Here is an 18,177-nt window from a genome sequence, read left to right on the forward strand (position 1 = left end):
TTCGTCATGGCTTGAGCAAGAGTTGGAATCAATTATTGATTTATGATGTTTTTTTTGCTTTACATTGTCCGACATTGTTGTCTTGATGTCCGACTAGTGTTGCTTATTCTTATTAAAATTGGTGTTAGTATAAGTTTCGAAAGGGCCTTCCTTCCATTCGAATCGATAATAATAGGACTAGATTGGGGAAGAACGTATAAATGGGAGCAATCCATCGATTGCTAGAACTCCTTTTACGGGGTTTAGCTAGCTGAAATCATAATCGAAACACATATTTATACTCTAGCTACACATTTACCGAAAAAAAACAAACACACCAGCCACGCGATTCCATCGTGTAATAAATATGTTCATGTGTATAATATATTTTCTTTTCCAATGTTTCGCAGTTTGTTCTATTTATACAATCGTAATAGCGTAAATATCTAGATCAGTTCGAAGCGTTTTGTGGTTTTCGAAGGAAAGGGAACGCAAACGTTGGCGACAGAAAAAGGGGATGCTTCCACCAACTTCCAATAAACGGTTTCAGTTTGTTGGTGTTGTAGTAAAGGAGAAAAAAAAGGAATGATGGATTAGGCAGGAAGAATGAAGCAAGCATTTTTGTTTCGCTTCTGATTCGATCCTTGATACTGGGCATTGTAGTTAGACCGTTGTCCTCGTCGTTCTATGCACTTTTGTGTGAAAGACATTGGATTACTGTAACAACTTACGCCGTAGTAGTGTATGGAGCGGAACTTTCCGTAAGCAATCATTAAACCACCACAGCCACGATCTTGTAACGATGTGTCAACACAAAGCGGAAGAGAAAAACGGCAGGATAGAAGAAAGTTAGTAAGATAGATTGTGTGTGAGAGAGAGAAAGAGATAGGATAAGGAAACCCCCGGTACAGAGTGTCCGTTTCCCACTGAAGAGATTAATTATGTTAGTGAATCGATTGCAACGTGCGCGTTTCAAAACTTAACAAAAGCAACAGTACACCCACACACGCACGCACGCACGCAAACATTCGCATGGGACCAGTTAAAGTAACGACTGTTCGACCAGAATGCGCTCGAAGCCGGGCGGTGGCCCGTACGCGAAATTATCCAGCACAATGTCCAGAATCGCACCATCGTCCACGAACAGACAGGGATAAACGGTTCCGCGCACATTCAGCACCGGCACGTTCAGATTCTTGCCGTTCAGGTAGAAGTTCAGCTCGACGTGGTCGTACGCGACCCCTATCGTGTCGCCTTCCTGGGGCAATCCACTTTCCCCACTGCCGCCGGGTGGGGAAGCGGCAGAAGGGAACGCGGGTGGCGCTGAGATGGGCGAGAGATCGACGGGCACTGTGCCGGGGACGGTGTGTCCCGGTGAGTTTTGTCCCCCGTTTGGTACCGCACTCCCTTTGCTCGCGTCCAGCCGATAGATGACGTCGCCCCCGTGCAGTACGAGATGGTTGGAGTTGAGACACCACGATTCCCGGTCCTTGCCGCCGACCGATTGGTTCAAGTCCGTTTGCTGCGTGGCCAGCCCGATCGACCAGTGGCCGGACTGCTGCAGCTTCACCTCGAAATACGATTTGGATTGGACGAGCGGTGCGTTTGCCAGTACGCCACCGGTTCCGCAGGCTCGCAGTCCGTTTTTGATGATGACCACTTCATGGCCTGCAACAGGGAAGCAGATGAATCAGTCAATGAAAGAGTGAGTGAGTAAATGCCCCGCATCCCCTCCACCTACCCATATGTGACGAGTCCAGTTGTACCGGGTTGGCTGTTTTCGTGATGTGCACGGACTGAGCCGGCAGCACACCGTTGAGGCAGTTCTTCAAACAACAAAACATTTCACAGCCACGTACGATAGGTAGGATAGAAAGGATTGTGTTTCTTTTTAGTTGAGAGAAAGCTCCAGCTGTGTGTTCTACATTGCCCGTTTTCTTCCGTTCCCCTGAGCACTGAGCCGTCCGAGGCCGAACAGCTGGCAGCAGCACACACGCGTGTGGCGGCACGGCGCAAAAGGTTTGTTGACCGTTTTTCTATAACTCGCCCTTGCTTCACTATTGTTTCAACATTTTTCACGAAAAACGACAGAGGAAACACGTTTTAATGCGATAAGAAATATGCGCACCGATTTGCATTAATAATGTTTGGTGGTATTTTTTTGTGTTGTTGTTTTCAGGCTGTCAAATCGTCACCATGTTCGACAGAGGCGCTAGTTCGAATGTGCGTGTTTCGAAAATGACTCATTCCTACCCACCAAAACTGGAGAAAAATTACAAAATTAATGCTAATTGTGATGAAATTGGAACAATTTGAGCCAAATAATCAATTTCCTTTTGCTTTTGCATCATGAGAGTACATTTACTACGAATAACACATGCATTGTTTACTTGTAAAATTAGCAGTGAGTTCTTTCTTGTATGATAATTTTGAATTGACGGTTTGCACAGTCATCGTCAAAAAAGCGTATTGATGTAGGAAAAACAGATTTTCCCAGAAGAACTACTTATCAGTATGCAAATAACCACGGAAAAATCTGGTTGGAAATGAACAATGTATTTTCTTTCATATTTTCTAAGCTTCGAAACGCATTTTGGTATAAACATGGCCCGGGTACGACTATGTTAGACAGTTTATTTTATCTTTAATTAGTTTGGATTTGTTGGTTGTGTTTTTTTTATCAAGTATGCAATACGAGTATGAGTTAACAGGATGAAAAAAAACTCCTTAACGATATACCGCATTAGACACGTGCACACGTGCGCCGTTTGTATCGTGGGACCAAATGTCGTATCCCTGCACAGACGACTCTTCATTGCATCGCGCACTGCTTGATGCATGGAGAGAAGAGATAGAGGAGTCTTGATCTTCCCGCAATTTGTATAGCATTCTTGTCTTTAAATATATTAGTCTTCACAGAATGATACGCGCCATTTTCGACGCAACCGGTAGGAAAGGGTTCATTAAATTCGATTTAGCTCTCACACCGACGCACACAACGTTCAACGCGGGGGTGGAGGTTTTGCATTTCCGTTCGTGTGTTTTTGTTGGTTATCACTTGCAACGCTTTCTCTTTCTCGCTGCTAACACTTTCCACCAATGCATGAATGGGAACATGGGAATAAAATACACATATTGAGCGCAATTACGACAGATTGTCTAAAATAGGTTTGTTAAAAGCATTTGCAAACTAAAACAAACCTTCTTTCTCTGCTTACCTTAACCGAGATCGTTTAAATTAACATTGAAGCAAAGAAGTCCGTCGTATGCTGTACAGAGCGAACATTTTTCTAATAGCAAAAGAGTTTCTATTCTTTTTGAAACGAACAAAAAATACAATAACCAAACTAACTAACTAATTAGGAGCGCCTAGCCTGGGTGCGCCTTGGTGTAGGTAGCTCTATATTCTTCACCCTCTGTTCTCCATCCTCATCCTACTTTCCTATCCTCATCCTGCCTTCATCATCATCATCATCATTATCATCTCGTATGCAGTAGTGCGTATCGTCCCTGATACTATTTTTTATAAGTAGCTATAGTTAGTCACTGTCATTTGTTAAGCAGTTTGCTGTTTGCTTTATCGGCTCTTTCCCCCCGTTTTTGCCGAGATAATAAATAAGTGTCATTAAATTAAGCGATCACCACACGTGTGCCACGTGTAACGTGGCTGCTGGGACATTGCGTACTGTACGCCTCGCGCCAACGGCTAAATTAAGCTCCAACAGTTCTCCCTCCCTGTGCATCCCCCTTGTAGCGCCACCGTAATCCATGGTTGGGGTTGGGCGTTCGTGCACGTTTCGTTTGAGTTTTGCTTCTTACGTTACTATTACAATCACTTTCCTCGTAAACTACTCGCATCTCGCTCCTCTTGCGCATTGTTTTGCGCTACAATCCCACGTGTACGCATCCTTTCGAAGGATGTCCACCAACCACTACACTTCCTACACGTCTTTTAGTATATATATGTACACAACACACATATACATAACATACACAACACCTAGTTACACAACACGTTCATAATACACAACACGCACTACGCGTACTCCGAAACTGCAGTGCCTACAACAGCTGCTCTTGTGAGCTGCAATTTTGCGAGTATTCTGTCGCTTTGTTCTGTGTTTTTTGCAATTCGCTTACTTGTTTGGAGAATTTTCTTCATCTTTTACACCAGAAGCAGCAGTAGCACATAACAAAAAAGTGTGTGAGTTAATATGGTGGTACATAATTTTGATTATTGCTACATTCGTAAGTCTATTAGTGCTCATCTTTCCTATCTTTTCTTGTCAAGTGGTTCCTTTGGACTGTGCTCATGTGTATGTGTGTGTTTTTATGTTACGTTCGTGTTGTTATAGCTTCGTATACAATAGTTTGTTTTACTGTGTGTAAATGTAAGTTCAGTTTCTTATATAGAACAATATTGTACCACTGTGTTTTGCATTTGTTTCTCGCTCGATAGACTTTAGTTTTAGCTATATGTTCTACTTCTTTTCTTTAATTACCATTATCTTCACCTAAACTTGCTGTTCTAAATAGAGAGAGCACACATCGCGTGTACTTTTGTTTGTGAATAGGTTTGAGTTTATGGTCACCATCCTTCCCCCTTAAATCCCTCCATTAAATCTAATGATTGCTTTTAGCAAAACTCATTCGTAATACTTTCTAAATGCAGTTTTGTGGGTATAGTTGTGTTTGCTAGCTTCCGAAACACGCTCCGTCCGTAAACCCGTAACGATACAATATATCCCTTTTACAATATATCTCTCTCCTTCCTTTGCCAAACTCACTGTATCCGTTACCGTTTATGCAGTAAGAGAAAGTGCAAAGTGCACAGAAAGTGTTTTAGTGTTGCGTAGCCGAAGAAAACAACAGAGCGCCATAAATGTGTGGAATGTGTGTTGTGACTCCCCCTCCTGTCTCGTACACACAGCTGTTGGCATTAACACTAACTATACAAACAGTGCAACGGTTTTTTTTGCTTTGTTTTGCAAACGACGGACTACGGGGTTTGCTTTGTGTGCTGTGTGTACGAATATTGGGTTAGTCTCGAATCTCATAATTTCCAATTGCTGGGGCGCAAAAGCACGAAACATGAGAAAACGCCTTTTTGAAAGGTGTGTCGTCAAACTTGATGCTTTCGGGGAGTTGTGGCGCGTAACTTCAATGCTGTCACAGGAAAATGTCACACCGTCGGACTGACCTGATCGACCGCGCTCGGGTCGCGCTCTGTTTGAAGCACACGCAGCAAAACATGAAATTCAGTCTCTTCGAACCAATCGCTGGTTCAGTGTCACGCCTGGCGCAAAACAAAAAACCACGTACACGTATACAACAGATCAATTCGCCGCTCTACTCCATGCCCGTTGGCATCGTTCGTTCGTCGTTCTCAGCCACGTTCTCGTGAGCTCCATTTATACATTCTCGTGCTCATTATTCGCAATGAACTGCGCCGAACAGCGGTTATCCTTCTTGCTGCTGGTGCGCTGCTGCACGGTCCGGCAGATCCAGGCAAACAGGACGACCAGCACGAGCAGCAACGTGGCCATGACGTACACCAGCACGGACAGCTGCGTGTCGGTGATAGCCGTCACTTGCACCGGCGAGAGCAGCACGCTGAGGTTGAGCTTTTGGGCCGAATTGCCCGACACAATCTGGCACCGGTAGCGGCCATAGTGGTGCGCCTGGATGTTCGGTATCGACAGGTACGAGCCGATGATTTGTCCTTCCTCCCTGTGGAGAGATAGCGAAACAGACAGAAAACGATTAAATGAGTGGTTCCGGGGGTTGAAGACTGCATAAAATGGACAGAATGCGAATGAGCTAACGTGTATCGTTCATGATGATGCACCAGAAATGGCCTTTTCTACGCTACGCATACGCGTGTGAGTTCCTTTATCGCGCACATACACACACAACCGGATGGACGTGTTTGCAATCATCAAACGGATAATCTCTGCCCGCGTTCATTACGCGAAAGGGAAGAGGCGCTTACCGGGTCACGTTCACCTGCATGCTGTCGCTAACGTTGTGCGGATGGTCGTCGAACATTTGGCTCCACACGATCTCGTTGGTCGCGTCCGGCAGGTAGAGGTTGCCGACGAACGCTTCACAGTAGAAGCGGGCACTTTCGCCAACGCTCACCATCAGATCCTTCGGCCGGAACGTTGGCATCGGGTTGTCCAGCTTATCTGCAAAATGAAAAGTGCGCGAGCTTAGCGATTTGTCTGTACGTGTGGGGTGTGTGTTGGGATTTGGTACTTACCCTGTAACCGGAGTTCGATTTCGTGCTTAATTGCATGCGTTTCGTTGCGCAGGATGCAGCTGTAGTTGCCGATGTCGTTCTCCTCCAGCCGGGGACTGTAGATGGTTTGGTTGGCCGCCTCCGGGTACACGATGAAGGACGACACGTCCTTGCTCCATGGGTGGGGTTTGTTGTTTTTGAACCTATATCAAACGAAACATGGAAAATGGATTAATTATGGATTCGTTCGTGGGTGTAATTAGTTTGATCTAATATGTATGAGTGAAACATGGGCAACGGATTAGTGTCAGTGCCTGAACAACAAACGGTGAGCAGGCTCATCTTTATGCCGAGCACTTCTTGTTTTCTACAGCCCAAACACGTGCTCAATTTGTCAATCAAACTCCCAGATACAGGATTGAGCTCATCATAGGGAAGTGTGCCAATAAACACGCACAGACACAATGGTGTGCAGTATTTTGAAACATCCACAAACCACTGTATCAAAGAGAAAATGTTGTCGGTGTGGTTGCTCTCTGTTTGGCGACGGTATCAATTTTCCCAATTTGTGTTCCGCCGTTTTCACCGTGCACTAGTGATGGGTAAATTCAACAAAAATCCGGAATCGCTTCCGGATGACTCCGCCAAAATTGGAAGCGATTGCGGAAGGTAGGTGCGAAACTCCGACCTCGGAGCCGTCCGGAGCCGTTCGGAGCCGTCCGGAGCCGCTAGTCGGCAGCCGGAGCCGGTCGGAGCCGTCGGAGCCGTCGGAGCCGTCCGGAGCCGTCGGAGCCGTCCGGAGCCGTCGGAGCCGTCCGGAGCCGTCCGGAGCCGCTAGTCGGCAGCCGGAGCCGTCCGGAGCCGTCGGAGCCGTCCGGAGCCGTCGGAGCCGTTGGAGCCGTTGGAGCCGTTGGAGTCGTTGGAGCCGTCGGAGCCGTCCGGAGCCAGCCGGAGCCGTCCGGAACCGGCGGAGCCGTCGGAGCCGTTGGAGCCGTTGGAGCCGTTGGAGCCGTCGGAGCCGTCCGGAGCCAGCCGGAGCCGTCCGGAACCGGCGGAGCCGTCGGAGCCGTTGGAGCCGTTGGAGCCGTCCGGAGCCGTCGGAGCCGTCGGAGTAGTTGTAATAGTCGGAAGCATTCTGAAGCGCATTTATTTCCCGATATTAGTGATAATTTTATTGTAAAAAATAGCTAACGAGTAAAAAAAGAGTCTTCTTCATTTATTGATATGAAGTTTTTTTGTATGTTTTTTTTTTTCAAAAATAAAGCCAAAAATAATTGTTTGCTCCGTATATATACATAGGAAAAAAAATGAATCAAATTAGGAGGTCAAGGAGCAATAGATCTATGACGGGAGGTGGGTTTGATAAAATACGAACGAGGCAGACGAGTGTAATTATGGCAGTTTTGCACGGTTGTTTACATTGACTAACGTGTATGGTTTAGGCCGCACTTGTTTTTTACCGAATAACATGATGGCACATGGACAAGACAAAGAATATAACTATCAATCATCCGTCCATCTTTTATGAAAATAAAGATCAATAATAGTTTGATTCATAGTTTTTCCCTATATATACGGAGCAAACAATTGTTTTTGACTTTATTGTTTAAAAAAAAATACAAAAAAAACTTCAGAGCAATAAATGAAGAAGACTCTTTTTTTACTCGTAAGCTGTTTTTTTAAAATGAAATCATCGCTGATATCGGGAAATTAATGCGCTTCAGAAGACTTCCGACTATTACAACGACTCCAACGGCTCGAACTGGCTCTGTCGGCTTCGACGGCCCCGACGGTCCCAACGTCTCCAACCGGTTCCGTTGGCTCCAACGACTACGACGGCTCCGTCGGCTCCAACGACTACGACGGTTCCGACCGGCTCCGGACGGCTCCAACCGGCTCCGTCGGCTCCAACTGCTACGACGGCTCCGACCGGCTCCAGCTGCCGACTAGCGGCTCCGACGGCTCCAACGGCTCCGACGGCTCCGGACGGCTCCGACGGCTCCAACGATTCCGGACAGCTCAAACGGCTCCAACGGCTCCAACGGCCCCGACGGCTCCGGACGGCTCCGACGGCTCCAGCTGCCGACTAGCGGCTCCGGACGGCTCCGGACGGCTCCGACGGCTCCGGACGGCTCCGACGGCTCCGGCCGGCTCCGACGGCTCCGGACGGCTCCGACGGCTCCGACGGCTCCGACGGCTCCGACGGCTCCGGCTGCCGACTAGCGGCTCCGGACGGCTCCGGACGGCTCCGACGGCTCCGGACGGCTCCGGACGGCTCCGACGGCTCCGGACGGCTCCGACGGCTCCGACGGCTCCGACGGCTCCGACGGCTCCGGCTGCCGACTAGCGGCTCCGGACGGCTCCGGACGGCTCCGACGGCTCCGGACGGCTCCGACGGCTCCGGCTGCCGACTAGCGGCTCCGGACGGCTCCGGACGGCTCCGACGGCTCCGGACGGCTCCGGACGGCTCCGACGGCTCCGGACGGCTCCGGACGGCTCCGGACGGCTCCGACGGCTCCGGACGGCTCCGGACGGCTCCGACGGCTCCGGACGGCTCCGACGGCTCCGGGCGGAATCGACGGTTTGAATTTTTCGGAATCGGAGCCGGAGTAGCAATGCTCGGAAGCGATTCCGAGCCGTGGGTGCGATTCCGGCTACCCATCACTACCGTGCACCAATTGCTGTCGCGTTGAAATAATGATTTATCGCCGTGCTTCGTCGTTTTCCACGAAACCACGGGTGGCGGGCGGGTGCAACTGAGTGGCAAGACTACAAAAGGCCCAGAAGCATCTAGAACGTTATGGTATAAAAATTTCATAATTATAATTGCACCTTACTCTTCCCCAGTCGGTGTTTCCCAGGCTTGGCCGGTGGGTGATTCAAGGTTTCATCAACGTTTCGGGTATCTCCGGCGGTACCAGCGCGCTGTACTAATTAATTAGAGTAATTCGAGCAAAGTTCGAAACTCATCGGTCAGCAGTGCTTTGTTTGTACTTTGTTCCTTGTTGGTTCGCGAACCGACCCCTACTGCAGAAGAGTGGCTCTATTTTCATCATCGCTTGACGCAACCACGACGGGAGGATGGAAATTGGATGAAGCGCGCGCGATGATGGGTACACACTTTTCATGCCACTGTAGGTTTTATTTTTGTTAGAGATTTAATCCCACGCTGATGAGCATGCAGCAAATTTCCCTACCAAACACACTCTGTTTGGTTCGTGTGTGTTGTCATTTTTGTGATTCGTCCTGGGACTGGGGTTTTCTGGGAAATTTAATAAATTTCATTATAATATAAATGCATTTGCAATCCAATGATGCGATTCACCATGTCCACAACAGTAAGGGTTTTGTGGATGTTATATGGTAGGAAGCATAAACAATACCTGGAACTGTACTTTCCACACGAAGGGCAAACTTATTTTCTCACACACCAACATCACAGCCAAAGCCAAAGCCAAAGTCATATGATACAGCACATCAATGCTCAATACAATATAGGAGTGTAATATACCTATACTCTCGCCTACACTGTGCACTAAAGTAGCCTCCCAAATTCCAAATCTTAAATTGATGCCTCTCTTTGCATACCTTATTTCATCTACTGGGCAAAGTCGTTCCGGCAGAATTTCCCTCCCAGCAATACAAACTTAATAACATTCTAACGGATGATACCGATGCATAGTCACTCTAAAGATACCTCAATTGCTCGCTGTAGGTGGATGTATCAAACCACTGCTCTTGGAATGGGGAATGGAAACGGACCTCTTAAGTTGTGTTCAATGTTCGCACTTGCCTCGAGCGGTGAAGGCTGTAAGTGATAGCAGATACTAAGACCACACAGTACACCACCAACTGTTTGCCACAGTCTCTTTCTGTACAAAGGACAGAAAGGAATAAAGGTTACTTTTGATGGAAGCATAGAATTCGCAAAACATGCCCATCTGAAAAGGTGTTAAGAGATGATTACATTAATCGTGCATAGCTTACTTAGTGAAATAAACAATCTGCGTCCTTAAATCACCATCAATTCTGCCCCCATGCCTATCCATCACGCAACCAGTGTTATGTCTCGCTTGCTGTCTGTCTGCGCACTATTCAAATGTTTCATCAATCGGAAGCACGCAAAGGGAATTGATGGAGGCGGCGCGCGTGCATATGGCCGCGGAATTGTTTGCATTGATTTGCATAATAAACTTGCCTCGCGGGACAAAATAATACAAAAAAATGGAGGAAGGAGAATGGCTACCCACAGCATATACGGCTCGGGTCGTAATCATCGACGGCATCGTGTCTCCCTGCTGCTGGACAGTTGCCACGGGAGTAGTGCAAAACTCTGCGAAAACGGTGCGCATGACAGCACACACCACCTCAACCTGGTGTGGTCGATGAGCTTCTTCTTGCATTGTAGGAATTTGTGGATTTGTGTGCATTTGCATCGACCGCTGGAGATCAGCTCGTGGATTGCTCTGGACACACACAGCAGTGCCCTTTCCCGTGTGGCTATCGTATGTCCGTCATCTTTCCATGAAATGCCCATCGCAAAAACAGACTGCAGGCACCGTGTCTGGCTCCAGTGCTCCACCAGCATCACAGCATGCGAGCAAAAAGAAGGGGGATAGTGGCTCTGGGAAAATATGGTCCTGTTACGAAGGGTTTCTGAAACGGACCAGAGCATGAAACTCCATCCAGGAAACCTACCAAACGACACATCGATCGTTGGTGAAGAAGTTTTCCTAGTATTTACTCCTCTTCCCTACCAGTTGGTAGAGGTTGGAGAATCGTTTAGTTTAGCCATTGTCATTGACAGGGTAGGGCAAAAAGTGGGAAGAAGATATTCGCTACAAATATCAAAAACGAATTCCATCCACTCAGCGCCATTCGGCCTGTTCGGTCCGAGTGGCAAATAGTGTAGAGGAGTCCTCTGTTATGAAAACAAACCACTCTTGAGCAAATGCACTTTCACAGACTAAGCGTTGACGAAGTTGCCATCCTCTTCCATTCCAAAATAGCAGCGGGGGGCGTTGGGGGCCCTCGCGGCGAACCACTTTGTACAGTGGGTCGGTGGGTGGTTGGTAAGGTTGTCTTCTCCTCCACCTCCCGCGATACCGTGTGTACACGAAAGCGAGCGTGAGAAGTGTGAGAATTGGAACTTGATCCACAAACCACCGCCGCGCGTCCACGGAACTCGATCCGCCGTACGTGCTGGCCGTCGAATCTGGTGGTTTTGAGGTTTAGCGCGCGGTTCTTTCCCGATAGAATGCGAAGTGACTATCACCCCACACCGTGTGTGAGTGTGCAGTGGCAGAACGGAGACCTCGCCGGCCGCTTGTCTTGTGATGGTTCTCAGGTGAGGAGTACTTAAAAGAGAATGAAAGAAATAGCAAAGCACATGTGTGTGTGTGTAATGAGGAGAAGAGGTAAGCGGTACGGCACACGGATCCGATTACAGCGGTCACTGCTGTTTGCCAACTGCTCTTTTTTCGCCATTCGCTTTATTCCGAACGGTTTGTACGGGGACATTGCCGTCGGGTGTTGTGTGTGTGTTGTGATGTGTGTCTGTCAGGAGGATTGGGTTAACTTCTCACCCAGCCAAGCCAACCAACTAACAAACAAAGCGACCGGGGCAGTTAAGCCCCATACCCCTGGGCATTCTTGGCATCCACTGTTGTTGTCTCCTCCTCTAAATTGACGCATTCGGTGCCAATAATGTGACGGCCAGTGAGTGAGAGAGACACGGCCGCTTCCTGTGGTGTGTGGTAAAGGGCTGTTCTCCCCTGCCTTGCAAGTAACCTGATACCTCTGCTTCCAAGCAGTGTCGGCAGATTGGAAACGACGGTGGACGGAATACAACAACACACACAAAGCGGCGGCAGGTGGTGCGGCATTGAGCCGTTCCAAAGTGGTCCTAATAACCCGTGGAATACACCGTTGCAAGGGATAAAAGGGAGTGAAAATCTCCGTAAACACCACCACCTTCACGCTGGGGAGGAGAATGTGCATGTGCGCTCCCTCAGAAGTCACAGAGAGCGTCCAGAGAGCTTGAGTGTGTGTAAGTATGATTGTTTTGAAGGGTTTCGGTTGCTTGACTCCACCAAAAAAGAAAAGAAACCGATCGAGAAAGGAATTTCAAACTGAGGGGAGTTGCGGTGGTGTCCAATTTCCGATCGAACCGCCGCCGCTTCCTGAGACTCATTTTGGGGTCTGGAGATGTCTGAGAGCGTACCTGGGTAGACTGAGCCTTCAAGGGATAGTTTGACCATTTGTCGCCGCACACACCGTCAGGGATATCATTTTTACCAAACTTGTAAGCTACCGTCGCTGAGCTGGCGAAACACAAACTGCATCCCAATTCTCGGGAAACTACCTTTCGCTCCACACACCCCGAGGTTCCAATAACTGCAACCCCAGGCGCCTCTAATGATACGATTCAGCTCGGCGGCAATCTAGCTCCAGCCTGCTCCCTCCGGATACCGTCCACCAATCACTCTGTTAGAAACGCCGGCCGTCATCAAGAGCAAATCGTTACGATCGAAAAGCTATAACTAACGAGTTAATTAGCAATCGCACAGATATACACACATACACACGCATCGCTGGACGGAATATGGCGCGGGTGTGTGATCCACGTTCCGGGAAGCAGAGCGACCGGTTCTGCCCAGGCCTTCAAGGTTTGTGAGAGTACACGCAATGAGCGGCAGATTGAAAGCAGTAATAAATGTTATTACAACGAGGGTAAAAGCAAGAGGTTTACAAACAAATGTCCGTCCATCGACTGATGAGTGCATCTTTCTGCTGGTTCTATCACTAGACCATCATAACGATCAGGGGCCGGGGGGAGTACGATACCGCTCTGCCGTGATCTCACGTTAGCTAACTGGTCCAGAGGGCCTTGAATTCCTAGAATGCCTCGGTTCGTATGGACACAGACATACACACACATACACAGGGATTGCACGATGTAAACAATAAACCCCACAAACGGCCTGCATCGAAAGCGACGACGGTAGCCAGTGGCGCGCAAGTACCGCGCGGTGATAATCATTTGTTTCGCGGAATTTTGCGTGCGCATACACACATGCTGTAAATCGCCCAGGGGGGAGGCTCTCGCTGATAGATAGATCGGCGAATGGCCACAGCCAGCACCCGTGTGTTCGCGCAGTTGCAGATTTCGTTATCGTTTCCTAGTAAAATCAAATCAAACAACATTCTATGTACCTCGGCGGGTCGAACAGCGTGTCCCGATGATATCGCTTGACGCATTGGAGGGAGGGCGCAGCAGTTCGGTGTGATATGTGCTGTACGAGATACTTATCACATCAGGCAGAAGGGTTACTCGGAAGGAAGTTGGCAGACGCTATAATAATGGCTGGACGCGGAATGCCAGTGAAAAAAGGCTGCTTAAATTGCTGTATACCACCCGAATGTGCAAACATGGCGCATGCGCATGCTACCACAAGAAAGATCTCGCATAACCTACCCCTTATCCTCCCCAACACAAACCAACCGAAAGCCATCCCCTTTTGCTCAGTCTGGCGAGCAATATCTAATTTGGCGAGAAAAGCGTTTTCCGGGAATGGTGAAATTCTGCGAATTTGTATCTACCATTATCTCGAACCCTGATGTGTGTCTGATGAAATCCTCTATCTGCAAACATCGGTCGATAATTTTGGACTTCTTGTCACACACCCATCCCGTCGTCGCGTGGTAGTTATTCCCGGTAAGAGTTCGCCATGACAGCTTCAGTATGACTGTTGCATAATACATGTAAGTCCTTGTTCGCACTACACGCATGGGGTTGCTGAACAGTGGGATATCATTTTTGGAAATTGCCAGTCCAAAATGTCGTGCACGAGGAGGAGCGTCTCGCCGTCTCCTGCAAAATACTTCCAAGGTCGCCTTGCACGGTAAAACCAGCAGCCAGCAACTCATTATGTCAACCTCCGTGAGTAGTTTCAAACAAACATTGGTAATGACGCAGAGAAATGAAGACTAAATTGGTTTTACATGAAGACTAAATTGGTATATATAACCTAGGTGAAGTACGTCAGAACAAACTCGACGGGTTGCATCCGCATGTTTATCGTTTTATGAGCTGAGTGTATGTACACAGTTCTTGGGAATGTTCGAGGAGGCATCTTTCCCCCGTATGCTGACTTGTATGATTCTGTCGATGTTCTCAGAACCTGCCGGGCTACATTTCCTTATTTCACGTGTATTTGCCTACGACGATGCGTTCTGGGGTCTGAATACCTCCGTAAAAGCTTCCGATCGTTATGTCTTTGTGCGATGGTTGGAGCGCGGTTGGCTTTGAACAACATGCATCCATTGGATGACTAACTCATTCGTTTATATACGTGCACCACACGTGTGAAGGTTAGTTTCGAGCGTTCTGTTTCAATATAAATACATCGTACAGGCCCACAGGCTGGCCTTTAATGGACGAAAGCCATTGCAGAGAGAAGAAAAGGGTTACTTATTCCGTATCAAGTACAGCGACTGGGGATACATGCAGTGCGGTGTAACTTTGAAACTTTGCCCAGTGAGACATGCATGAATTCCATTGCCACAAACTAGACATTAAAACTTTGGGTCGGGTGCCGAAATGCCTTGGCACTGCTGTCCTGGTCACCATCTTTCTGCCCTCTCCTCTACCGTGCCGGACCTGCACGGCCTGCACAACTCATCCACAAAAGTAAACCACACCGTATTCCCCTGTACGCCACATTGCGGTCACGCAAGGTGTTGCAGGGAAGCGATAAAAGTAAGAGACTTCAAAATTCGGAGCTGCACATATCACACACACACACGACCTGCCAGGTCGCACCTAATTGGGTCTCTCATTATCTCGTTTCTGAGGATTGAATTTCATAAATTTGACAAAAAGCTTCCCCAGCTTCCAGGAACCCTTCATTCCAGCGATCCCCATGAGAGTACTGTGGCTGCATCTTATGTGTGGTCCCAAGTCGCTAGTCTGGAGAGTTTCGTGTACACCTTCTGTATACCGGTGTATACCGGGGGGGAAGGAGAGTATGTTGGCTGCAGTCGGTCATCGGTCTAAACTAAAGCCGACCAACAACAGAAGCCTCGTAAAGGGATACGTCCACAACGCCAAACAGAAGGGGGGTTGTTTGTGCTGTGGGCTCGCTTTTCCCAACTCTACTCACAGCAATTGCTCCAGACATATCTTCCGGACGCACTGAATGTGTCGGGCAACAGTTCTCGAGAATCACTTAAACCCCGACGATGCGACAGCGATCATTATCTTGCACAGCGCAGTATGATTTAGACAAATTCTGCCCAATAGTCCTAGCTTTTAACGACGAGATTCTTCTCACTTACCATAACAACCTTATTAAGTCGTGCTGCTGCCCCATCCGCTTGCTGTCGACACCCAACACGGTTCATCAATTCCGACCGGAGAGACGGACAGTTCCGAGGAACGTCAAATTAGCAATCTACACCCAAACCCGAACCCGAGGCCCGGACACAATGCAGAATCCCCGCAGAAATGGAGGATGATTATGTCGAATTTCGAATCGTCGCGAGCTGTTTCCTGTTGAGTGCGATATTCCATCCTTTCGACGACGACGACTGTCTGGAGCTGACCACCAGCCAGGCGCATCACAGGCTGGCTGTCGGAGGCAACCAAACAACACAACCTTCACCGCGAATGGTGGAAACATAAATGGGAAGAGACAAACCGCGCATCATCTGATTGTCATCATTATCAGCAGATAATAGTCCCTAGAGGGGTGGGATAGCTGCCGGACGCTTTTGTTGGTGAACCAAGTTGCAAAAAGAATGTCAACCAATGAGACCCGCAATGTGTTGAGTCATGTGCGAACCACAACTGTGGTGGTTGGTAGGATTAGCGCAGCAGAAAAGGGACAACGATTCCACCAATCTGCAGGAGTCAAGCTGTCCTGTTGCAGCGTCATCCCTTTTCGTGGGGGGGTTTTGTAAATTCCATCGAATTCCTCGAGGAGCTTCCCGTGACCACGGGGGGATGGATGCAGATAGAAAACGATCTTTACCCCTTTTTTCCTTCAACACTCTCTACCGAAGGTCTCGCTGGTGCTGCGTTGTTTTGCTTTCGTTTGGTAGTCCGTCCGGATCCGTCCCTCGGGCTCGAATTTCGGACGGTCTGAAACAAAAGAACGGCGAATGGGAATAGAGACTAAGGAAAAGCTTCCCGCGCTTGCTCCGTTCTACGGCGTCCCAGTGTCCCAGCGGACCCTCTTTCGTTCTCTCTTTCGGTCGTTCTCACAATACCTTTTGCGCTTGCTGCTTTGACCCTGAAGAGGATCGCAGGCGAGCAAAAGAAAGACAAGTGGGAAGAAGGGCAGAAGAAGATTGCGCCAGAAGATGATGATTATGGTCCAACGATTTGAAGCTCTTGTTTCTGGTGTTTCTTTTCTCCGTTTAATGTGCAACACGAAAGAACGTGCACAGCGCAAAGGAAGGCGCGTACCCCGTAGTTGAGATTCTCGGAAATGTTGTGCCCATTCAAATCTCGCATCATCTTGGTTGGAGTGTGAGAAATGCCGCACAGGTTTGGACGCGACATCGGACGGATAAAGGTGCAAGCCGAGGGGACACCAGACCGTAAAGCATTCCGGGCGTGTAGTAAGTACAGTCTTCCTGTGGCCTACCTTCCTACCAGCCCCAAGACCCAACGACAGATCGGCATTTGCTTTGCCGTACTCACTCGGTGTACTTCGTAGTAGTACTTCGATGTCCACGAAGCGTTATACAAGGTTTGATGCTGCTGTGATGAGGAAGGTGAGATCGCCCGAGGCAGAACCTGTGCAACACAGCATTGCGATGTTTTGCCGCGTGGTTCATCAACGCTTTTTGGCACTTTTGGAGGTTTGAAAGCGAACTCTAGACCGGTGGCAACTGGCAAATACCGCAGATAGAGAGCACGTGGAAACCATGATGGATTAGATTGCTCTTATTCTCTTTGTTGCTTTGTCGCCGTAAAATCAATGTTTGGGCCTGTGTGCTGTAAAAATATCTTACCTGGAAGGGAAGCATCACACAACAAAAAAACCCAGAATAGAAGAAACATTAGACGGTTGGGTCGTGACATAAAATACGCACGAAAGCGTGCAAACAGATTAAATACTGCACTCTTTCTGGTCCCTTCTTTGCAGCAGCAGCAGCAGTGTTACCGACCACAAGCGAAATATTGAATGAAACGATACCAGCCGAGAGATTGGAAACATAACCCCCACACGGCCCGCGTTCCACAGGAAATGTCAGGCATATTGTTCATTTCTGGTTTTTGTTCGCTGTCGATCCCATCTCATCCGACCGACCGGTGCTGGGTGTGCTGGGTAAACGAAAATTCTAGGTATCTGCACCACCAGATGATTGCCGAATTCCACCCTCGTGGGTCTACCGAAACCTTGGATCGCTACGCAAAACGAGCGGGAAGAAGCAAACGACTCCCGGTCGGAAATGCGGTGCACACACACGACGGTGGTGGGCGCCGCCTGGAGTGTCTGGAGAAATAGTTCTGACGGTTAGGCTACTCCACACTACACCCTTCGAGGACATCATAACCCCCCTGTTCTCCTCGCACGATCATCCTTCCGACGAATCCCTCGAGGTCGCTCTAATCTCGAGCACGGATCTTGTTCATCATCGTCGTCGTCATCGTCGTCCTCCTCCTCCTCCGTGTGTACTGCACGGCAAAGAATTGGTCACAAAAGGGCCATTCTTCATTCTCAGCGCACCATATTCCCGCCTGGATCGATTCGTCTCTGCCGGCGGCGCACATTTGTTCACGTTTACCTGCCTCAAGAGAAGAGCATAGAGAGAGGCTTACAGGGTTTCACACTTTATCTCAAGACCGCGGGACCCCTTCCCGAATCTGTCTTAGCCAAAGCCAAGACTGCGGTATGATGCTTGAAAACGTTGATGATACCTGAATTCATCGGATGCAATGCTGA

The 18,177-nt window shown here is 48.6% G+C and overlaps 2 protein-coding genes across 2 annotated transcripts in view; both read right to left on the reverse strand.

Moving 5' to 3' along the window:
* Nucleotides 1-328: 328 nt before the first annotated feature.
* Nucleotides 329-2,164, reverse strand: LOC1281830 (SPRY domain-containing protein 7). Its single transcript, XM_321795.6, has 2 exons — nt 1,721-2,164; nt 329-1,647 (listed from the first exon to the last, which is right to left on the reverse strand). Exons 1-2 carry the CDS (start codon nt 1,821-1,823, stop codon nt 1,022-1,024), a joined length of 729 nt encoding a protein of 242 aa, XP_321795.3. The 5' UTR covers nt 1,824-2,164; the 3' UTR covers nt 329-1,021.
* A 406-nt stretch (nt 2,165-2,570) lies between these two features.
* LOC5667528 (fibroblast growth factor receptor) overlaps nt 2,571-18,177 on the reverse strand; it is a 31,966-nt gene continuing 16,359 nt past the window's right edge. The window contains exons 3-5 of the mRNA XM_061649321.1: nt 6,242-6,423; nt 5,972-6,167; nt 2,571-5,709 (exon numbers count right to left, since the gene is read on the reverse strand). Of these exons, the coding sequence (XP_061505305.1) occupies nt 5,391-5,709; nt 5,972-6,167; nt 6,242-6,423 (697 nt within the window). The 3' untranslated portion in view covers nt 2,571-5,390. The remainder of the gene's footprint in view (nt 5,710-5,971; nt 6,168-6,241; nt 6,424-18,177) is intronic.

This window comes from Anopheles gambiae, chromosome 2 (assembly GCF_943734735.2).
Source record: "Anopheles gambiae chromosome 2, idAnoGambNW_F1_1, whole genome shotgun sequence".
In the NCBI taxonomy this organism is placed as follows: domain Eukaryota; kingdom Metazoa; phylum Arthropoda; class Insecta; order Diptera; family Culicidae; genus Anopheles; species Anopheles gambiae.

Coding starts and splice junctions, on each gene's coding strand:
- LOC1281830 (XM_321795.6), bottom strand. CDS start 1,823: ATGTTTTGTTGTTTGAAGAACTGCCTCAACGGTGTGCTGCCGGCTCAG. Junction 1,648..1,720: donor ACTGGACTCGTCACATATGG/GTAGGTGGAGGG, acceptor TCCCTGTTGCAG/GCCATGAAGTGGTCATCATC.